This window comes from Athene cunicularia, assembly GCF_003259725.1.
Source record: "Athene cunicularia isolate RWA chromosome 8 unlocalized genomic scaffold, athCun1 chr8_part1, whole genome shotgun sequence".
In the NCBI taxonomy this organism is placed as follows: Eukaryota; Metazoa; Chordata; class Aves; order Strigiformes; family Strigidae; genus Athene; species Athene cunicularia.
This window is the reverse complement of record NW_020799109.1, coordinates 2,404,589-2,426,929: the sequence shown is the minus strand read 5'-3', so window position 1 is coordinate 2,426,929 and position 22,341 is coordinate 2,404,589. Positions and strand designations below refer to the sequence as shown.

Genomic DNA, 22,341 nt, shown 5'->3' with positions numbered 1-22,341 from the left:
GGAGGGACTCAACAGGGTCTTTACGAACCACTGTCCTTTGCCACATGTGACCGTACCTACAGATTTATTGTCATGTTTGACTTAACGCTGGTAGATGTGGAACCCACTCTGTCAGTGACATCCCAGCTCCCTTGGAGGCTGGTAGAGAAAAAAACCCCATTGACTTATTTTTAAATTTTTTTATTTATGCTTCTTTCACCGTCTAGGAAGGAGTTCACCCTCTGCATTCTTTCTGTCACTGATTTTTGTTGTATTTGAAGTCGTAAAATGGATTTCCCAGTAGTTCACACTTTCCTACATGATGTGCAGAAGCTCCAGTAAATGTCACACTGGGTGCAATGTTAAAATTCCCCCTTGGACCTCCTGCTCCCCTGGAGCAGCCAGTGCAGCTCCTTTACGACTCAGACGAGCTCCTCATGCAGTTCTCTCTGTCACGGGCACTAACAGCATCTCCCAGGTGTGGACTGTGTTTTTGTAAAAAGTGCAGTGTGTTGCAAATACCCATGTCTGCAAGGAAGTTTCAGCGTTTGAATAAGGATCTGCTTGGAAAATTACTTCAGCTTCTGTACTGGATGTCTTGCTTTTGTAGAGGATATTTGACAGACGGTGGGAAACTGGCCACTTATTTTTTTTTTATGAAATTTGCAAAACCTTGCTGCCCTTTGCTTACCCCCGAGCTTGTGTGGATTGGCACACACCTGAGCAGGAGGACAGGAGAAAGTCAGAAGATCCTTCATGAAGTAATGGACATTTTTTTCTGTTTTCCAATATATAATGACCAAAGTAACCTTCACATATTGTATTTATTGATAATGAATAAGCAACGCTATTCCTTATTTTGCTCTCTCAAATCTGCATTATGCAGCCACTGCGTTTGCCTTTGAGACAGATGACAAAGGAATATTTTAGGGACATTTGTAGGTTTTCCAGCGGGGATGGCCTCACTCTCCCCAAGGGGAAAACTGCCTTGGAAATGAGAAATCTTGAAAGAGAAACGTGGGTATACCAGGCAGACTTTTCAGGAGTGCCATCAGCGTAACCCCAAATCCTACCAATCTTATTTTTTAGTCTAAAAGCAGAATATTAACAAGATGTTGAGTGTTTTTTTCCTCCATGTAGCCACTGTAAATAAACAGGGATGACAGAGTGGCTGTCACCTGTGGAGCCACTCACGTCCCTCTGGGAACAGGTGGGAAGCTTTCTCAGGGGAGGACACAGCTCTCACTTCTATTTATCTATAAATTTGTCTATTTATCTATACCCATCTTTTTTTTTGTTTGGTTTTTTTTTTGCGCCATTAGGGAGCTCAGTCTGGTTGTGTTCAAAAGTGAGCCTCATTTTTCTCTCTTGCAGATACCAAGTATGTCTAAATTCAGCTCACAGCCTCTCATGTGTTAGCTGGAAATGACATGTCCTTTTAAAAATAGTTATGTCAGGTTAAATGTTTAACACTAGAGAACAGTTGTTGTTTGCTCCGCGGTAGCTTTCTAACGTGAAACACCTTTTTTAGCACCTTATGTCAGTTTAGTAAATTAACAGCTGTTTTGAAAAAAAAAACCAACCTGTTATGTCTTTGCCTTCAAGAACAAACACAGGTTCTTCATGCGGATCCACAAGCAGGTGTAGGGAGACATGGTTCCCCCTGGGTAAAACCCCCTGGCATTAGAGACTCCTCAGGTGAAATGGTCCTTTTCTGACACCCGTTTCCTCCCCCCTGTGCCTTTTGGAGCTGCTTTAATGTGATGTTTATGATGAAAGCTCTCTCACGCATCCTTTCTGATTTTTCTTGCAGAGGATATTCAACTCCTTTGTGTACACAGAGAAGATCTCGAATGGAGAAAGCGAAGTCCAACAGGTGAGTCCAAAAGCCCCTTCCCACCTCCTGCTGCTCGCTGGCAGTGTTACAGAGGTGGAATCAGCTAGAAATTACACTTCTGCCTGGATTTATTGTGGCCACTTCCCTAGCTTCAGATAACAATGAATGGAATATAAATGGAGATGGGGTATATGGTCTGGTTATGTATTTGAGAGTTTTGCATTGCCATGAAAAGGCTTTCCATCTGCTTTGTGTGCGTCCCTCCCTTCGAAACAAAAGAGCAGAGGCAGAGCTGGGGCCCTCGTGTAGTATCTCACATTAATTGTCTGGTTTTCATGTTGGAAGTGTCTCTTTTAAAATTGTTTTAATTCAGAGCAAAACCACTAACGTTGTTTATGAATGTGGAAATGGTATCAATTGCTTTGTGTAAATATGGGACAGCCTCATGCCTAACAGTTGTGGCTGAGAGATTTTTTTTGTGATTTTTGTGGGGGCTTTTTTTTTTTACAGAAACACGTTTGAACATTTAACTCTTCCATTTAACATTGAGGCAATGCATCTCAACACATGGGCTGTTTGCATTTCAATCCAGTCCTACATTTGGAAGATTAATTTTGGATCAGTTTTAAAACAGGTCAAATAGATTGCATTTTCTTCTCTAAGAAATGAAGGTACCAATTCTGTACGCTCACAACTGCACCTTCGTGCTAAACACGATGAGTTTTGGCAGAAGAGGCAGCCGCTGCCCCACATGGCTAGCCTGGGCGTCCGAACAAAGAACTGCCTTTTCCTTCCAGTTTAAGCATGGACTCACTTGTGCAACCTTCAGCGAGTAACCTGACCTTCCTAGACCCCCTATCAAACCAGTTTTAATATTCAGTAAACACAAAAGTGCCTTAGAGCGGGGCTTTCCCCTGGGGAAAAGGGAATAGCTCTTCAGCCTTGCAGCAAGCCTGGTTTGTGCATGAGCTGCTGTCGCTGGTTTCCAAGAGTGTATCAGTACGTTGCATGCTCGTGTGCATTAAAACTGGTCGTGTAATATAAACAAATTAACACAAATTGTGTTTAATGTAAATAATAACACTCCCAGACTTTTTCTTTCCCAAGGAAAAAAATCGAAGCAGAGCTGAATCAAATGGGATTGTGAATCCCTGCAGACTGTGTTTGAACTTTTGGAGAATTTTCATTGGAGATCAGGGCTCAGCTCCTCTTCTATTTCTGAAGAAATACGGTGGCTTTTGATGCGATTATGGTTAACGTAAGAATTAAATTAATTTGCAGAAAGCAGAATAGTTCAGGAAAAGTTCTACTGACACTGGATTTCTCTTAACCCAAACCCAAGTCTTTGGTGTAGAAGCTTTGTCCCATACTGCCATTACATTGAAGTGTGCAACAACGTTAACAGAAAAATTTGTTAAATATCAGAGCATGTGATTAATGATCTAGGATTTAAATGAGACTCTTAGACTGACATCATACAAATTTTAAGGTGTATTTCTTGTGTGTGTTATCATAAGGATGACAAGGTTTGTGTTTAGAAAAAAAAGTAAAATCAAAGTTCACCTTTGGTACTGCTTGTGTCTGTGTTAGATGTTTGTTTGATGGGATAGAGATGTGTGTGGGAAACAACAGAGAAAAGCATTACTCCTAGTAAACTACCCTGATTCTGGGATTAACAGTTTCTTGACCCTGCAGATAATAGTGTCTCAACTGTAGTAACAGATGTACTCAGGCTTTACAGGAGGTTTTTCCTAGTTCTGGTTAAGTAGAAGACATTTGATGCAAGTTTTTCTTGGAGCTTGATCATTTTAGGGGACTCTGTCCTGCATGTTCTGTTTGGTTGTAGAACATTTCTGATTTTCAAGCATCACAGTTGAGATCATCACCTATAATACATGAGTAAAAAAATATGGGGAGGGGTAAATAAGCCAGGAGGACGTTCCCTCTTCTGGTTTCAATCCCACTGCCTGACTTTGTTATGCCACCTTTCCCACTTTCTCAAGTGGATTGTGCAGAAAACCTTCCATGCCTTTAATAATTATTCTCTCCTGGGTTTGTTTGGTTTCTGCTCCCCCCTCCCCCCATTTTTTTCTTGTTTTTTTATTAAGCAGTCACCAGCGTGAATGTCATGACATGGGGGCAGCAGATGTGCTGCTGATGTTGTATGAGAACCCTTCAGTTAATTTTTAATCTCCTCTCTTCCAAGTAAGCCCCCAAATTATTTTTCTTCTTTTGACAACCTCTAATTGGAGCACACATAATTAAGAGGAGGTTATATGGAACCAAGTATAACGACATCCTGTTCCCTGTTCTCTTCATGTAAGTGGTACCTTTTTTCCCCTGGAGGTCCAGATACATGTGTCTGTGTGTTTGAGTAGTTCCTTTTATATTGCTGTTATTAATTTATACAATTCTGATGTGTGTTCCTATTACTAATTTGGCCGTATATTTAATTTTTTTGGTTGATGTATCAGTGAAATATTGTAAATAAAAAAAAAAATATCTAAAACGGATGCCCAGATTATGATCCCATAGAAGAATTTTGCTGCTTGAAAGATGTTATGTGGTTGGTGATGCTGGATTGTTGGCTTATGTGGTGCCCAAGGTCGGGTGTGCACGAAGGGGGATGGTTCAGGGGTGTGGGCAGGAGAGGTGTGCTGTGCTCGGCGTGATGCTGGAGCCCACCGTCCACCCTCGGGAGGCTTCGGCTTCCCTCTGACCTACACAGGTGGGTGCTTGCCTGCAAAGGGACCATGAAAGGGGGTAATTGTCACCCAACATTAAAAGCTTAAATCTGAAACCATCCCAACATCTTAAAAGAAGGGTTTGCTGGCTTTCACGTCGCGCTGGGGTAACTTTTTTTTTTTCTTGAGGATTTCTGGGTGGTCTGCACACCGCAAAAGGGCCATGTGGGCTAGATTATACGTATCAGATGGCTTTTGAAAGCCAAAAGTGTTTTTGGGAAACCAAGAAACTGGATTAAAACTTCTTTGAAGTCTCCACTATCAATTCTCCACTTAGGAAAAGACGCTGCTTGTTTCCCAGCCACAGATGTACGTATTCACCCTAAGTAGATATAAATAACTGTCTAAACACTGTAGGTAGTGTGATGAATTCGGAGCTGTCAGAGGAGAAAAACGAGGCCCCGGTGAAGCATAATTACTGTGGTTAAAAGCTCAACAGTGAAGTGGATAGAAGAATAATTGAGCACTTCTGTTTCATTAATAACCAGGTCTTTTAGCCCTAATGAATCACAAGCAATATAACCGGAGTTTTATGAGTAAGAGTAGTACATCGAATGGGATCGTCTTGAGCAAATGCAAACAAATGTAAGCAAATTAAATCCCCTGTCGCTCATTCCTGGTTTTGTCATTCATTAACATTTTCTTAACAACTGATACCCAAAGGCAATTAATTACTGTTCTGTGTCAGCTGGGATTTTTTTCTGACAGACGACTGAATTGTTGCGGGGGGTGTCCTTTTCTTTTTTTTTTTATACCAAACTGTGTAAATAATGACTTTCAGTTTGTTGAGAAAGTGAAAAACTACAGCTGTTGGCCTTCAGGCTTAAGAATTTAATACACTTGGCTTTCTTCATGCCACACAAGCAGTGGTTTACCTTTTGACGATAAACTGCTTACGCTTTTAAGGTCTACAGTTAGAGAATTACTATTGTATGTAACAGATAAAACTTTTTTTTGCTTTGAATAGATTATTAAAAATTGGATGGCCATTGCCAAAAGTAACTTGGATTCCTTTCCTGTAAGTTACTTCAGTATCAGAGAACTTGCACACAATCTGAGAATTTAGTGGTGTGAACTAGTGATCTAAATAAAGTGGAAGATGATTAGTTTTATCAGGGGGAAATCTAATTTAGCCATTTCAAGGGAAGTCAGCGTGTGTTCAGTGTCCTGCCAGACATCTGGTTTCTGTGGTATAGGGAATATAAAACTGGGCTCCAAGGAGGAAGAGGACGGTGACCCAGACTTGAGCAGGAGCATATTTACCAGCTTCACACCAAAAAGCCTTGATACACTGAACACTGGCAGAGAAGTTGGAGCACAGCAGCAACAGCATCTCTCTGAATAGAAATTCATAGTGATTTCTTCGATTTCTGTCTGTCCGTGCATCCTGGGGAAAGAAGCAGGAGCAAATAAAGTAATTAAATTAGTTGGGATCAATTGTAAATATGCATATATCAGCTGAAAATCACCTTGCTGGAATGTTCCTGGGAATATTCATTCTTGTTTGAAGTCTGGGAAGGACAGGGACAGAGGGAAGGTTTTAATTTACAATAAGCGGATGCACAAGCAGTGAGATGTGCCCCTTGTCCTTAGATTTTTACTTGTTGAACGTATCTTTCTCTCCATTTAACTCCTGTGTTTAGAGCTAGAAGACTGTCATTCCTTTTCCTTCTAGCTCGTTCAGAGCAGAATTATCAGCCGTAAAAGTAACAATAAGACTTAGAGAATCAGTTTAGTATAAATCTGCTAGGAGCTGGTAAGAAATGAAAGGAAGTTCGTTGGGAGGTTCAGGGACAGAATTGTGAGGCAAAACACTGTTTTTTACAGGTACGCAATTTTATTTCTAGTAGAACCAGATTATCAGTAGCTTTTTTTTTTTTTTGAGAAATGGTATATAGAAAAATAAATCCCCAAAAGCTGAAATCTTTAATGATTTAGGGTTGAGTAAATTGTGTCTGTCACAAAAATGTCCTTTGGAGTAATACAAAGCATTCTTCTTGCAATACAGTATGTTTTTAATTCAGAAATGCTTATATTTCAGAGATATAAAAGCTCTAAGGCTTGAAGATCTTAACGGCCTTTTCCAGCCTAAATGATTCTCTGATTCTAAATCAAATGGTTAAATCAGAAATCAAATGATACATTACCTATTCTGAAGGGAAACTTCTGTGGTTGTTGTTTGGGTTTTTTTTTTTTTTAAACTTGGCCACAAAGAATACCTACACATACTTGCTGTCAATCTGCTAGAGAACTTTTTGTCTGAATTTGGAGCTTACAAACTAAATTTGGGGACTACAGCATTGCTCTTCTATTCCTGGTGGACAAAAATTATTTCATACACTGATTTTGCAGTCACACTTGGGTAAGTTCAGTGAAGCGTGTGCTATTCATCGGAGTTAGAATAATTTGAAATCTTGCGTGAGTAGGATACAGCTGCTGAGGATTTTTCACCCTGGCAGGACACTCGTTTTTTTGAGATACTTTTAAATATATAGCACCGTTTGCAGACAACATCAGCTTTAGTTCTGAAAATACGGTAAAGGATGGAAGTTGTTCCCTCTAAATTGCATTGGACACAGGCACTCACTGCATTTGGGACAGCTCTCTTTAAAGATTGAGTAGCTGTTTCACCAACTCGGGTGACTTTGTAGCACGTGTAGAGGAATAAACTAAGGCGAATAAAAGTCCCAGGTGGTATTAATATTATAGGTTTCTTTCACTGCATCCTTATGCTGTTGGGCTGCTGTCATCTTCTGGTTTCTAGAGGACTTCCACACAGCCCATGTGAAACTTGTTAGATAATGCACCACTTTTTCTAAGCCTACTTCAGAGCCAGACCTCTCTTGGTTTGGTTTTTCGTTTTTTGCTTCTTCTGTTACCAACTGCCAGGTGGTGGGATTACATTCAGAGCCATAGCCTCTCCTTGTTTCTCCTTGTTTCTCCTTGTTTCTCCTTGTTTCTCCTTGTTTCTCCTTGTTTCTCCTTGTTTCTCCTTGTTTCTCCTTGTTTCTCCTTGTTTCTCCTTGTTTCTCCTTGTTTCTCCTTGCCATCTGATTTGTATTCTCTTAGTTGTGGAGTTTTTAATAAGCTATGTGAAGGGACACAGCTATCTCTACCATGTTTTGCTTTCTTGCCAAGGACAGCATCACATCAGACACCAGCCACACACAAGATGTTCTCTGTTCTTTCAGGAAATGTATTTGTAATAAAAATAATTAATATATGAGTTTAAGGAGCGCCTTTGCAGTGGCACTAATGAAAGGACTCCTCATTATCTGATTTAGTTTACTTATTTTTTTTACCAAGATGGCATGTCTTTCTAAACTGAGGCTATGCCTCAGCCTGGAAGGACAGGCTTGCTGCAGGGACAGTGCTGGAGAAGGACATGGGCCATCCACAGCCTGCCTGGCTTTACAGCGCTGGTACCCATGAGACAGATGAACATTTGCTGCCTCTGTCACCAAAGTAGAAGAAAGCATCTCCCTCACTGTCCCCGGTGGCAGGAGGAAGGATGCTTTTGGCCACCGTTGTGCGGCAGCAGTCAGTGCCCACGGCTGACAGCTCTGACAGTTGCACCGATCCAGCGGCAGACTCCTACAAACCCAGCACAGCAGCCTCAGAGAAACCAAACATCCTTCTCCTGGGCAGTGTAGTCAAAACAGGGTCCTGACGTGCCTGCCCCAGGGGTTTTGTAGAAGCAGTAAGAGCAAGCTCTGAACTTGCCGTAAGCGCTCTCCTCTTGCCAGCGAGGTGCAGTGTGGTAAGACCTGGCATGTCGGTGTGCTGCGCTTGAGGGTAAGCTGGATTTGGTTGGTTGGTTGGTTTTGGACTGGGCAATGAGCTTTTGAGCTCTGGAGAAAAGAGGGAGCAGGTTTTATCAACAGTAAGTGATGAGACTGTTCGGGGCTCCTCATTTAGAAGTGCTGCTTGTCCCCTCCGAGGCAGAGGAGACATCACAGCACCACCCGACAGCGACGTAAGTGTGGATGACACAGCCACCACAACCCTGATCTTTCAGCTGGTGACTCGTCCCACGTCACTCAAAGCATGGCAGCTGGCAACAGGCATGGTTCAAATTTCCAGAGGAAATAAATATCTGAGTGTGCTGAGAAACCCTAGATTGTGCTGTTGAGCATGACATCTCCCTGGCTATGAAAAGTGATGTGCTCACAAGATGTTGAATTTTATGTTGATTAATTGTAGCTTTGTGATTAAAGGTGATGCATACTGTGTTGAATGTATTTTCCGAACAACTTTCAGGCACTGTGGCCCTTTCTCTAGTTTTTGTTGTGCACCCTGTTTGACACCTTCCTTCGACTGGACCTTGGGAAGCTTTGCCAAAATTACTGGCTGGTGGAAAGCTTCAAATAAACAGCGATCTCTTTAAAGAAGTGCACATTGGAAAGTAGTTTCCTGCATCCTGACTGCATGCTCAAGAGTGTATTTTCAGTGTCATCCAGAGGAGTAGGAATGGTTTGAATCCGTTAAAGCAGAGGTGTGGGAAGAAGCTGGTGACAATTCTGTGACCCTTTCTCGAGCCGTGTCCCTGCTGACCTCTGTGTTGTTCTGGGTTTGTACAGAAGCAGTGGTTTCTTCAAGAGCCAAGCGGGTTAGGAATAAATATGTTTAAAATTTTCTAGAATAGGAAACTCTGGATGCACAGTAGTGTTAAGTTGTGATACAGGGGAAGGAGTGCCTGGTGGATGTTGAAGGAAGGTCCTTTTGTTCCAGGTTCTTCTGGTTCACAGACGGGATTTAACAATAAAAACACTAACTAAGCTCTTGAATGTATAAGCAATATTTTTTGAGGAGCCTGGCAGTGTTAAATCCCCACGGGCGAGTCCATTATGGCATCCGTGCCTGTCAGCCTCATTGATACATATTTTATACAGTCTTGAAAACATTAAAAATACCCTGGCTTTTAAGATACGGCAGAAATAAAACCTAACCTTGGAGCTCTGCTTTCCCTCAGTGCTCCCTGAAAAAGGGAAGACTTCAGAGCTGCGGAGCTTTGAGGGGAACGAAGCTTTATAAAAAAAAAAAAGAAAGCTCAAGGGAGCTATGCAAATGAGGAAAATGTCTCTGGGAAAATTAGAGAACCTCACTGATGTTGTGATGAAAGGTTGTCAGTGGAGATGGTGACAATTGAAGTGCATTACCCATGGGTGCTGCGGTAATAGAAACAGGTGTTACCGTCCAACCTGTCTGCAAACTGAAATGCTTTGGCTGCGAGCCAGCTGCCAAAAAAAAAAATAAAAAAATAAAAAAAAAAAATTAAAAAAATGGAGCTAATGGCTGCATTGTTTGGAGCGAGCACTCATTTCTTATTATTCAGCTCCTTAAAATTAAGGAGGAAATACAGAAATCTGGAAAAAAAAAAAAAGACGAGGAATGCCAAGCAAGGCTTCCCCCAGCCTTTGTTTTTAAAATGAGGTGAAGAGCACTTTGAAAACTGACCCAAGAATAATAGCATTTTATGTCAATCTCAGGGTATCCAGATCTATTTTAGTTTCCATTAAAACGGGGGATTTTGAGGATTTCTGTGGGAGCAGATTTCTGTAGGCACACTTGGTACCTACCCAAGGGTATACCCGAGCATGGGACATCAGCTACCTGCCCCTTTTATGTGCCTGATTCAGGACACAGGTTTCCATTTTGCCTTAAAAATGTTTTAAAAAATTACGTTAGGATGGTTTCATAGTTCAGCGCTCTGTCCTTTTGTTATTTGTTATCTCTTTCTTTCAGTATTTTGACTTTTTTTTTAACCAGTGTGGTGTGGGTCTTGCATCCATCAGTATACAACGGCTAGTCAGCTCTGGGCAGGTGAAAAAAAGCAGGGTGTATGGTGGAAAAATAGTCATCTTTTGGTTGAAGAATTTTTTTTTTTTTTTTTTTTTAATTTAGAAAAATGAGAAGCTGATTTAAGCCTGCAGCTTTTATTCTGACAGGCTCTAGCAACGGAGTGCATCACTTTGCAAACTGAATAATGTTTCTGAGCTAATGATGTGAGTGTGCATGCATGCATGGGCACGCAAGGCATAGATGAGGAGCTGGGAAGTATGTATTATTTTTCGCTGTTGTTTTAATCACTGAGAGCTGGAATGCCTGTTCACTGTCATGGATTTTTGTGCTCCAGTGAAGTCCAACTATGGAATTCAAATTAAATTATTTTTGTTAGGCTTTATCTGGATTATACTTCTCAAGTTGATGAATTAGAACCAATTGGGTTTAGTAATTTTTCAGGTGATTGGTGTGTTACCCATACTTTCTTAACATGGTTTATTCATTGTAATCAATTTTCAATGGAAAATTGCTTTTGGATCATCTTGCCGTTGGTGACTTGTTTGAGTTAGCTGTTTTTAAAGTGGGTTTGATTGTTGGGAGTATTCTCTTGCTATCAGAGGGCAGTATTTTTAGGGTTCTTCAGATTAGACAAACCCAGTTCTTCCAACTGTGCTTATGTCTGTGGGCAGGGACAGCTCTGGGAGGTGTAGCTCTGCAAGGCTTCAGGTCCCTTGTTGCTGACTTGCACTTGACTCTCTGCCCCATGTTGGATCCCATTTAATAAAAGTAATGTAATGGCTTTGAGCCTTTCAGAGGTTTTTCAATGCGACATTCAGTTTAGGTACTAAGCATTTGCTTTTTATCAGATTCTGAGGTACAGGCTCTTCTGAAAAGAAAAAATTTGTCAGATACCCAGACCCTCCACCGCAGGGTAAAATTCAGAGGTTGTGGAGCGCTTTTCTTATTCAACCTGGAAGGTGAAAACTCATCGACACCGAAACCTCATCATGTCCAGCATTCGTTTATCAGAGAAAAGTGGTGATTCCAAACAAGAGTCCTTTGTTCTGATGCTCTGTGTTAGTTTTGTTACTGCCAGTGATGGTCATGCGGCGCTTTTTTCAGCAAACAAGCTCTCTTCCTTTTTTGTGATTTCAGGTAGGGAAACCAAGAAGGCAGTGTATAGATTCAACTGTCTGGTTTACGTAGTGCTTAAGCACAGGTATTTCATTTGCCCAGACCGAAAGAGGAACTTTCTAACCATAAAACTTAAATGCTTTGATTTAGGAAATTTGGCTTTTGTATGTTGATTTAGGAAATTTGGCTTTTGTATGTTTGAGACCCTTCAGGAGAATATACTTCTCAAGGAAACATTTGAAGAGTACAGTTGGACCAAAAAAAAAAAAAAAAAAAAAAAAAAAAAAAAAAAAAAAAAAAAAGTTTACCGGAAAATAGAAAAGGAACAACCCATCAGGTTATGATCTTACAACTGGGAGCAATTTAATAATGTTGGATGCCTAACATGGAGGAGACCATTAGTGGTCCTCTGGTGCCTTGGCAATAAATCATTCTACAAAACTAATTAGGTATAATTCTGCAAGTCATTTGAGCAAGGTCCTATTAAAACCTGTGCTCCTAGGAGACCTGTTGTTGAGCTGCAGCATTTGCTGGGAACAATGGAGGCAAAGGCAATGCCGTTATCAGCGTGGGCCTCGTTATTCGCATAACGAAGTAAATCATGATGAAATGTCCTGTTAATAATAGTTAGGAAAGACATTTGTCAGTCCAGGGGATCTGGAACAACCCACCGTGTTTCTCAGCACACAAATGTAGTGGCACCGTTAAATCATCCCCGTAGAGTTTGGAGCGTACAGGGAGCAGGAGAGATGAGTGTTACGAATTAATGAGCTAACTTTTAGCTCTGAAGAAAGTTTTCAGAAATGCAGTATTTCTGAGTATTCAGCACCGCGGTGTGTGGCTTAGAGATTATTCTCTTTCAAGTTAGGATGCCTTTGGTTGATGATCGTGTGTAATAGATATGTTGGTGTGAAAAGGATACTGAGTGTGCTAGAGCGAATTTTGTACGTGCCTGCTCCGTGCCATTAATTTCTGCCTTTGAATGAAAGGCCAGAAGCAAAAGCCTCCCTAAATTTCTTGTAAAACCTGGTGCTTCCTAGTAACTGCATTTACCGTCACGTCGGCTCAAATAACAGCCGCAAATTTTCCCCTTCCAATTTTCCCCTGCAAAGTCATTAGTCAGGCTGGTTATGGAGTGCCTGATGAAGGAGACACAAGCTTGTCCGACAGCACAGGAGCTTCCCTAGGCCTGTGATGTGTCCCAGCAGGCTCTGCCCTCGCTGACACCGCGTGCCTTGGGACCGCTTTGGATCTGCCTGGCACGGCGAGAGCAGGGGGCTCTGCCTGCAAAGGGCACGGGCACCACCGTGCCCTCGAATCGCTCACCAGCAAGCCCCGATGCAGGGCTCAGATCTATTTGTTTGCAAATGTTGGTTGGCTTGATTATTATTTTTTTTTTTTTTTAAGAAACGTTTAATGAGAAGGGCTGAAGTACCCACATTGCTCTTTCTAAAGTTAGGCACTCAAATTTTTTTTTTTAAAGGCCTGAGAATTGTTGGGGAGGGGTGACAGTCTGTTTGGTTTCACCTTCTGAAAGGAGGGAAATACGATCATCTGCTCTTAAAAGCAACAGTCTAACCCCTAAACCTTGTCCTGATTTATAGGTGGCTGCCTTCTGACAACAAAAGGCTTGTGGAAGAATTTCACCTGTGCGAGACAGTTATTATTTTAATTCGGTTATAATATAATGTCAATTACAGATTTTTCATTTTGTTATTTGAAGTCCATAGTTAAAGGCTGTTGCAGCTCGTGACTAGCCACAGCGAGCTGCTAGATCGATAAAGAAAATCACTTGGAAGATGCTCAGCTAAGAGCCTGTGGTGTCCCACACCCCCCCGGAAAGCAGCGGGTGATACAAAGAAAAAAAGCAAGAACTAGGATGGCTTATTTTGCCCAAATCACACTGAGAACTACATGAAAGGAGCTGTGAAATATTTCTGCACAGACTCACCTGACTGAGGAGGCTGCTGCTGAACAGAGAAATAGGCATGGCAGTATTTGGGGTTGCCGAGATCCTGAGCTTGTTTTTTTGCATAGACTGCTTTCTGTGGCCAATATTATTAATTACTTGGCTTCACAGTGCTTAAGCCAACAAAATAGAAGCGCAGTGAGCAAAGCAGACAACTGTTATCTTTAACACATGCCGTTTTTACTGTCCATTCAAGTTTGTTAATAAGGAATGTGGTAATACAGAGACACTGGCTTAATTTTCATCTTTCTTCTTACTCTTCCAGTTGGCAAAAAAAATTCGTGAGAAGTTTAACCGTTACTTGGATGTTGTGAATCGTAACAAGCAAGTAGTGGAAGCGTCATACACTGCTCATCTCACATCGCCCTTGACTGCGATCCAAGACTGCTGTACAATTCCACCCTCTATGATGGAGTAAGTATTGAAATCTGGAATTACTCGCGCTGTCATTTAATACGTGAAGAAAAAAGTAAAAGGTGAAAGTTTTTAATTGCAAAATAACTTGTATTTTCTGCCACTCTTGATAACTCTGAGAAAGGGGGAAGAAACAGTACTCCAAGGGTGCTCCTTATCTTGTCCTCTTATTCTATGTTTCTACTACGTACATGTTTAATGAGGAGCTCTAAACACGGACTGGGACTGGGCTCAGATGGACTGTAAAATGAAACAAAATGGAAAAAAGTTTGTTCAACTCTTAATTGCATGGAATGGTCTTTCATACAGAATGAGTCTGTCTATATCCAAGATACCGTTTGTGCAGCAAGGCAGTGCTTACCCTGAATAACTCTTCTGAAGCTGGTCATGAGACTTCTGGTTTGCTTTTTTTTTTTTCCTTTGAAGTGCAGTAACCAAAATCACGAGTTGGTCAGTACATCACATGCTAAAAATACTGCTTTACAGTTTAATCAAGTTGACATGGTGCTGTTCAATACACAGAGAGATTTACAGAAGTTGAGTACATTGCTTGGAAACGGAATTTGTTCATTTTCCATTTGTTTTGGTTTTAAATACAGGAGTTTTGAATAGTCTAGATCCAGGCAGTTGGTTGTCTTTAATCTTGTATTATGCTGCATATTTACAGAAACCTCTTTGGGTTTCCTAATTGTAGGAAGGTGTGATAGAAAATCTGTTTTTTTCAATAACAGTGTAATAATTTATTTTAAAGAATGAACATTTAAAACATTTACTTCCATATGTGTTAGAAAAGAACAAGAGTAACTTTGTCTGCTTGTTATAAATTACAAACCTTGATTACAGAGTATATTGTTTATAACTCAGTCTGATTTAAAAACATTTTAGAGAGAGAGGAAGGTAATTTGGATAATAAATATTAAAAGCTTTTTCTGCAATCTAACGTTATACAACAACTTTTCTCTTAATGACAGCATTCTTTCACCTTTTCTTAAGCATGATATTAACCTTTGCGTATCATAGAATCACAGCAAGGTTTGAAGTTGGAAAGGACCTTAAAGATCATCTAATCCACCACCCCCTGCCCCGGGCAGGGCCACCTCCCACCAGCCCAGGTTGCCCAAAGCCCCGTCCAACCTGGCCTTGAGCCCTGCCAGGGAGGGGGCAGCCACAGCTTCTCTGGGCAGCCTGGGCCAGGGCCTCACCCCCCTCACAGGGGAGAATTTCTGCCTTATAGCTCATCCAAATCTCCCCTCTGACAGTTTAAACCCATTACCCCTCATCTTATCCCTCCCCCCCTGATCCAGAGTCCCTCCTCCCTTTCCTGCAGCCCCTTTCAGCCCTGGGGGGCCGCTCTAAGGTCTCCCCGGAGCCTTCTCTCCTCCAGCTGAACCCCCCAACTCTCAGCCTGTCCTCACAGGGGGGGCTCCAGCCCCCCGAGCATCCTCGTGGCCTCCTCTGGCCCCGCTGGAGCAGGTCCGTGTCCTTCTGCTGTTGGTGCCCCAGAGCTGGACCCAGCCCTGCAGGGGGGTCTCCCAGAGCGGAGCAGAGGGGGAGAATCCCCCCCTGGCCCTGTGCCCACCCTGCTCTGGGTGCAGCCCAGCACACCGTTGCCTTTCTGGGCTGCCAGCGTACGTTGGTGGCTCACGGTCAGTTTTCTGCCCCCAGCCCCCCAAGTCCCTCTCCTGGGGGCTGCTCTCCATCCCCTCCTCGCCCAGCCTGGGTTTGTGCCTGGGCTTGCCCCGACCCATGGGCAGGACCTTGCCCTTGGCCCTGTTGAACTCCATGGGGTTTGCCCGTCCCCCCTCTCCAGCCTGCCCAGGCCCCTCTGGATGGATCCTTCCCTCCCTCCATCACACCACAGAGCTCAGTGTCATTGGAAATTTTGCTTATGTAAGGACAAACCAACTTACATAAGGATTTAAAATATTCACTGCATTCAAATATGTGGTATGAATCTGTGGCTGGAGAGAAAGGCCACTTGCTGGTTTTGTGTTTGTTTTGATTGGCACGGAAATGAGAAATCCTCAGGTGACTCCAAAGACACGGGTACCCTGCTGTTGGGTTGTGCGTAGATTTGGTGGTGTCAGTGCAGTTCCTGCCGGCCAAAGTGCCTGTGTAAAATGCTGACATATCTGGTGCCAAATAGCTGGGCTGTTGGCAGTGGTAGTAGAAAGGTCAAGAATTAGTTGAGAAAGAAAACTTTTCTGCCCTCTGATCTCTCCGTGCAGGAAGCACCAGGCAGCAGTAACACCTTCCAAGCAAGGAGTGATGAGGAGGAGGAATGAGGAGATTTATTGTCAGGAATGCATAATTTTTCATTAAAACATCAAAAGAGAGGTCTGCTTTTAATCTAGAAACTTTCATGAATTTTCTTTCACTTTGTCCTCCAAATTACTCAGCTTGGAGGTCCTTTAGAAATTTCTTTAATCCTTGGTGGACTTGCATAAGTCCCCTTCCCAGTAAGTGCTTTAAAACACTAACTGGAGGTCACAGCTGGCAAAGCAGAGAGGTGAATATTCTATTTGCAGAGCTCCTCATTCAGGCTCTACAATAGGATTCTCGTTATTTAGTTTTTGGATTGGTAACACTAAATCTGCTGAAGTGGTTGCCAGACCAGTCTGTTGGTCTGAAGGATCTTCCAGACAACACTTCAGCAAGACCTGGTGGAGCGTGCATGATTGAGAATGGTGGCTTATCAGACTGCTGGGAATACACCCACTGCCATCTTTCAGAAAGTGTCTGTGAGTCTTACAAAGAAAGAATGTAAAAACATGTTTTCCTTTTGAAACTTAAGTTCCCAAAGCTGAGCTTTAATCACCTGATTGTCTAAACGCTTCTGCCATCATTTCAGTTGTCATTTCTAGTCCTTCTGCCTCTCCTACCTGCTGCTCTTCCTTTTATTTTCCTTCTTTGTGGCATCTCCCTTCAGGGAGATTTCCCATTTCAGTGAAAATGTCAAGGGGAAAAAAAGCTAATGTTGATATCCAAGGTGGTGTTATTAGGTCTTATGTTTGACACAAGCCTGCCAAAAGGGACAGTAAAATAGTTCACATGGGCACAAGGTGGTTATTCTTGAAAAGCCAGGGCTGGAACCAAACACTGTTCCCCTGTTGAGCATCAGCTACCTCAAAATCTGTCATCATCTCCCTGCCGCTCCAGAAAAGAGACAAAGTTTTAATATAAGTCTCAAAATGAGATAACCTTCTTTTTAAGCAGAAACTTTCAACTGAAATTAAAGGTTTACGTGCTCATCAGGATCCCCCTTGGGCACTTCTAGGCCTGGTTAAAAGTGGGGAAACAACCAGTGAGGTGAGTTCTTTGGCAGCAGATTTATCTGAAATCACCAATAGCTGCTTTTTTTTTTCTCTAAAGAGATAGATAAACTGAGATTTTTTGATAGAAAATACTAAAAATTAAGATACCTACCTTAGTGGTTAGGTTTTAAAGAACTGGAACATGTGTGTAAGTGTTGTAATGTGATTTTAGGAATTATTTTTAAAACACAGACACAGTATCTCCCACCTGGATATGGGCATCATATTTTGAAGGCTATTGATTTACTTCTCCTGCGTTTTAAGTTTTTGGACTAACTAGTTCCTGCTATGAGGAGGCCTGCACTTGTAAGAAGTTGTTAGATGTGCTATTGCTGTTGAGAGCTTATCCTTGATGTTTAAAAGATGTGTTTTTAGTGTTGGGCAGAGGAGTGCCGGTGTTAGAGCAACAACAATTATAATAGTTTGGTTTCGAGAATTTATGAGCTGCTGTTGTAGAAGAGGTCGCGTTGCAAAAGGCACAGATTTGTCTGGGCTGTTGGCTGTTTTCAGGAGAAACTTGGCTTTAGATTGTACCTTGAAAATGTGTGTGACCTTAGGGCTATGGTTTTTCCTTCAGGAGGGTTATGAAATATTTGTGTTACAACTGCTAAACTGTGTATTCTTTTTCTTGGTGTTCTGTCACGTGGCCTCTTTACTTGAGTAAACATTTGGTGCAAGAACAGTGTCAGAAGTGTGTTATCTTCAGGGTGTATTTTTAAGGTAGATTTGAAGGCCTGTCCCACAATATTTAAGGCTGTTTATTACATGGTGTTCAGTCTCTAAACACACGGTGACATTTGAAAATCTGGGGGGCACTTCACGCTGTCAGGTGATTCTTCCATCAGCCTTTTACACTGAGGTCTAGCTTATTGACATTGTGTTGGGAATGCAGCAAGTTTGGATTGGTTTGGGGAAAATTACTTGGGAAGGAGATGATGAACTATTGTGTAGAAAATATTGTGGTTGGTTTTTTTTTTCCTAGAGTTTTTTTGATGGCTTTGTATCTTTAGTTTATATTTGTGGCTACCATTAACAAAATTATTCGTGTGTGGCCTGGTGTTTATCTTGAAAAGCTGTGCATTGGCTTTAGACAGTTTGCCCTTTTGCTTGAGATATACGGTGAGAATGTCACACCTGGTGACTACAAACAAATGATACAAACTAGGACTAACAAAGCACAAACTGGGTTATAAAATGAACCTGGCATTTAAATTGTTCATTTAGTCAAGTTGTGAGATATGACAGAGAAAGCAATATTTATTTTTTTGCCATTATGTGCTGTTGGCTTTTACAGTGGAGACCCCAAATGTAAGTTTCCAGGACTGTGATTCCAGTCCACAGTGACTAGTTTTGAACTAAAATTAACAGCCTGGCTGTGCTTTTGGTTGAAATACTATACCCAACATATACCAGCCTAACTAGTGTAAGTACTAGCAGTCACATATTTGTTCTTCCCACCAAGGTAGCTCTGTGCAATGGAACTACCTTGTTTTGGAAAGTGGTGAAAATTAAATAAATAAATTAGAATATGCAAAACCAACTTGATGAGGCAGTGCAGTTGGTGGCTATTGAGTGGTTTTTGGCAAGAGACTTTTCCATAGGCCTTAATTCAATAAACATTTAATCATATGCTTATGCTCATCTGGTTTACCAAAGTGTTTAAACATGTGCTTGTGTAAATGGAAATTAATCATACGCTTAAGTATCTGTGCAAGCACAGCTAGGAGGAGTTGGACTGTGAAATCAGAGCAGCAGAGCAGGGGCTCTGTGTTTTTCTTCAGCTGTTGCTGTTCCTTTCTTCAAATGTACCAGTTGGCATTTTCAGTTCTACTGAAGCAAGGTTTGGGAATGAAAAACCATGATGGCAGTGGAGGGAGAGAGCAGCCAGAGAGCATATCTTTCAGATAAGCTCGGAAGTAGGTGGTACAAAGATCTGGTATCTGGGCTATATGTGTGTCCGTGGGGTCGGAGCCTGGAGACTTGTTCCCTTTCCCAGGGCTGTGGGATGCGCTGGGGAAGTGCCCATAGCAGTTGAGAAGAGGCATTGCTCCAACCACACAGAGTTAATGGGGATAAAGTGCTCCAGGCTCTTAGCAAAACGGATGGATGAACTGATGGGAGATAAGGAAAATGGATGTCAAGTGACATGCATCTTCTAATCCTTGAAGAAATCCCTGCTGGAAAAACAAGGCTTTGTGTTTCCTCACTAATAAAGGCTGCCGAAGAAGCCATGAGAAACAGGTTTCATAGTGTCTCCAGACATTCCCTATCATGATTGAATTGGGTGGTTATTTACAAGACAATGTTTTAATTCAACTATCTTCCCCCTTAAGAGAGGATAAATACCTCTGTGTACAAAGTGGTGTCTCCTGTTTGTCGTGCCCGAGACGCATTATTCCCGAGAAAGCCCTCGGTAGATCTGTAGGAAGTCCTGAAACTTTAACAGCCTGATGTGTGGGGGGTGTAGATGGGGCTGTAGCAGAGTATCAGCAAGAGGGTAGGGGAAGGAATTAACAGTGTTTATTTATCAGCAGGACCGAGCACCTGCAGCGTCCCTGCACCTTCAGTGGGAACTTACAGGTTGTGTGCCAGTTGTGAAAAGTGTCCACGTAGCGACTTAAGAAACTTAGTTTTGGGCAACATGTTTGGAAGCGTTAGCTTTGTGTGGAGTTGTAACTTTGCAGGTCTGCGTGGTCTGACTTGTGAGTGACAACTGAAATAGCTTTCTTCGTAAAGTCGGTGTCGGCCTGGATGGCAACGTAGATCAAATAGGTGTTTTGTATTGAATATTTGCAGATGAAAGAAAATCAAACTCTTTCTGCACAAAAAAGTCTGATGTGTGTAATATTTTCGTCACCTACCTGGTGTACAAAATGCCTTTTTCAGAAGAAGCTGTGATTGATGCTAGCTGGCTCTTGTAGGAGGCTTTCAGAAGTAGTTTTTTTATAGTTCCAGTTTTGCCAGGTAAGTTAAAGGGATGTTCACACAGTAAGTGCACATGAAGGTGCAGTTGCAAGTATGAACTTTACAAAACTGCTGCACTCCAGAGGTTTTCTTGACATAGCAAAGTCCTGCACATGTGCAGCAAGATTGCCTTCCAAAAAATAGAGGCTATAACTTCTTATTTGTGAGGAAACACGCACCTGCCTGTGTAGCTTTTCCAACATAAAAATGGAGATGATGCTTTTAAAGGGCGACAAAAAAAAAAAATTCCCTAACCCAGTCTAGATCCTCCTCCTGTCCTGCCCACTTTTAAGACCCATCATGCTTCAATGTGCAACAGCATTTCATGTCCTTGGGCGTCTGTGAGAGAGGGTGGGGAAGAGTTTCCTTGAGTTGCCTGTGACTGGGACCTGATGGGGAGAGGCGGGCAGAGTCCCAGCGCCGGGAAGCCGCCTCTGGTGGTGCCTTGCTGCTGCGAGGGGTGGCGGGGCCCAGCGTGCCCCCCCGATAACCCCACACCTGCACACGGACTTCAGTACACACGGGTGCTGGTGGGAGCATCCCTGTTCTCTTTGCTCCTACCCTGGAGGACAGAAATGAATGTCACCGGTGGTTTTTATGCAAAATTATCACGGGTCTCCAAAAAACTTGTTTAGAGACGGGTTGCCGTTCATTAATGCTCTTGCTTCTGCTGCTAGCATATATGTTTTAAGATGGCTGGAAATCTGTTTTTTGTTGTTTAACTATGCTGATAAGAGCTTAGGGAATGCATTTATCTAAATTTGTGGAAGTAGACGGAACGGAGAAATATTTGTTGGTAAAACATACTACTTGGCAGTGTTGCGTTACAAACATTAATAGAGCTGTTTGAATAAGTGAGTTTACAAACCTATTTTTGAAAATCATTTACTCCCTCTGTCTGTGATATTGCCTTCAGAAGTGGCCTGTTTTTTTTCTTTTTTAAACAGATGGTTAAATATTTGCTAATGCAGTTCAATTTTATTGCAGCTCTTTCTGTGTTTATCTTTCCTCTCTGGAGCAGTTAAGTGGGAGATAACGGGAATCCCATTCAGTTCCTTCAGTTGCTGCAATATCTGAAGAGCTGCACTTCCAAAGGAGAAGTGGGTGGGCCATGTTAAATGAAATTTAAGATCTATTTGCTGTTCTTGCAAAGTATCAGACTACAGTAATGCCTGAGGGTTTCTAGAAAATGTAGGGAGCATGCATAATGCTAGTCTTGGCATGACCTTGTTTTGTCCATAAACTGTAGCAGGTATTTAGGAAATTGCTCTCTTGGACTGTTGCTTTTACTTTGTAAATGTGGCTGAGTTCCTCGTGAAAAAGTGTTTTTTGGAAGAGTTTGTATTACTGGGTTGCAGTCCTCCTTCCAATAAGACGCTGTCTTTACATCTGAGAGCAAGAATACTTGAACTTTTTCAAGCAGTAATCGAAATAATTGGAACAACTTCTATGCCTCGCCAGAAGAAACTGGTTAACTGAATCATCAGTAGCTTCTTTTGGTTGAATTTATTCATAAAAACACTGTTTTTCAACATTCTGTTTAGATGCGGTGGGAACCATATATTTAAGTCTTTATTTAAGTATGTAAAATATGAGTTAAAATCTTGCCTTGCAATCTAGAAAGCAGGCCTTAGTTGTGAATTTCAAAGGAAATGCTGAATTTTCAATGAACTTATATAATTTCATTTGCATACTAAGATCGGTTTTAAATTTGTGTGAACAGAAAGGGAGGGAAAGAAATGAGTCTTAAAACAATGAGAACCCCTCAGTAGCTGCTCAAGTGTCATTTTTATATGCAGCTCCCTCATTTTTCCCTAAAATGAAGCTGTACAAAAGAGGTTGATTTACACTGTAAATTCAGGCCGAACAAAATCCAATTGGAGCTCACTTGAGCGCTGTTTTGATGTAAGATTCAAAGCTTCTGCAAATTTATTTTATCTCCTACACTTGCTGATCTCCTGCTTGTAAATCCTGTTGAAGGAGAATAAAAATGAGTGCAGCCTGATGGGAATTTAACGTCTGAAGTTCAAAGCAGTTTGCACATCAGAGCAAACGTCAATCAAATGAACATCTTGCAAGCTAGGCAGGGAGTGCGTTTTTCCATGGGGAAGAGATCAAAGTGGGAGTCGCAGCTCTGTTTGCTCCCTCGGGATGCAGTTTCGATCGGTTGTTCATTAAAGTGAATCCAGAAGGACGGGCTTT

The 22,341-nt window shown here is 41.9% G+C and overlaps 1 protein-coding gene across 1 annotated transcript in view; it reads left to right on the top strand.

Moving 5' to 3' along the window:
* Positions 1 to 1,786: 1,786 nt before the first annotated feature.
* CACHD1 (cache domain containing 1) overlaps positions 1,787 to 22,341 on the top strand; it is a gene marked incomplete at its 5' end in the record, with an annotated part of 68,622 nt that continues 48,067 nt past the window's right edge. Inside the window, 2 exons of the mRNA XM_026853857.1 lie at positions 1,787 to 1,855; positions 13,713 to 13,861. Coding sequence (XP_026709658.1) covers positions 1,787 to 1,855; positions 13,713 to 13,861 — 218 coding nt within the window. The remainder of the gene's footprint in view (positions 1,856 to 13,712; positions 13,862 to 22,341) is intronic.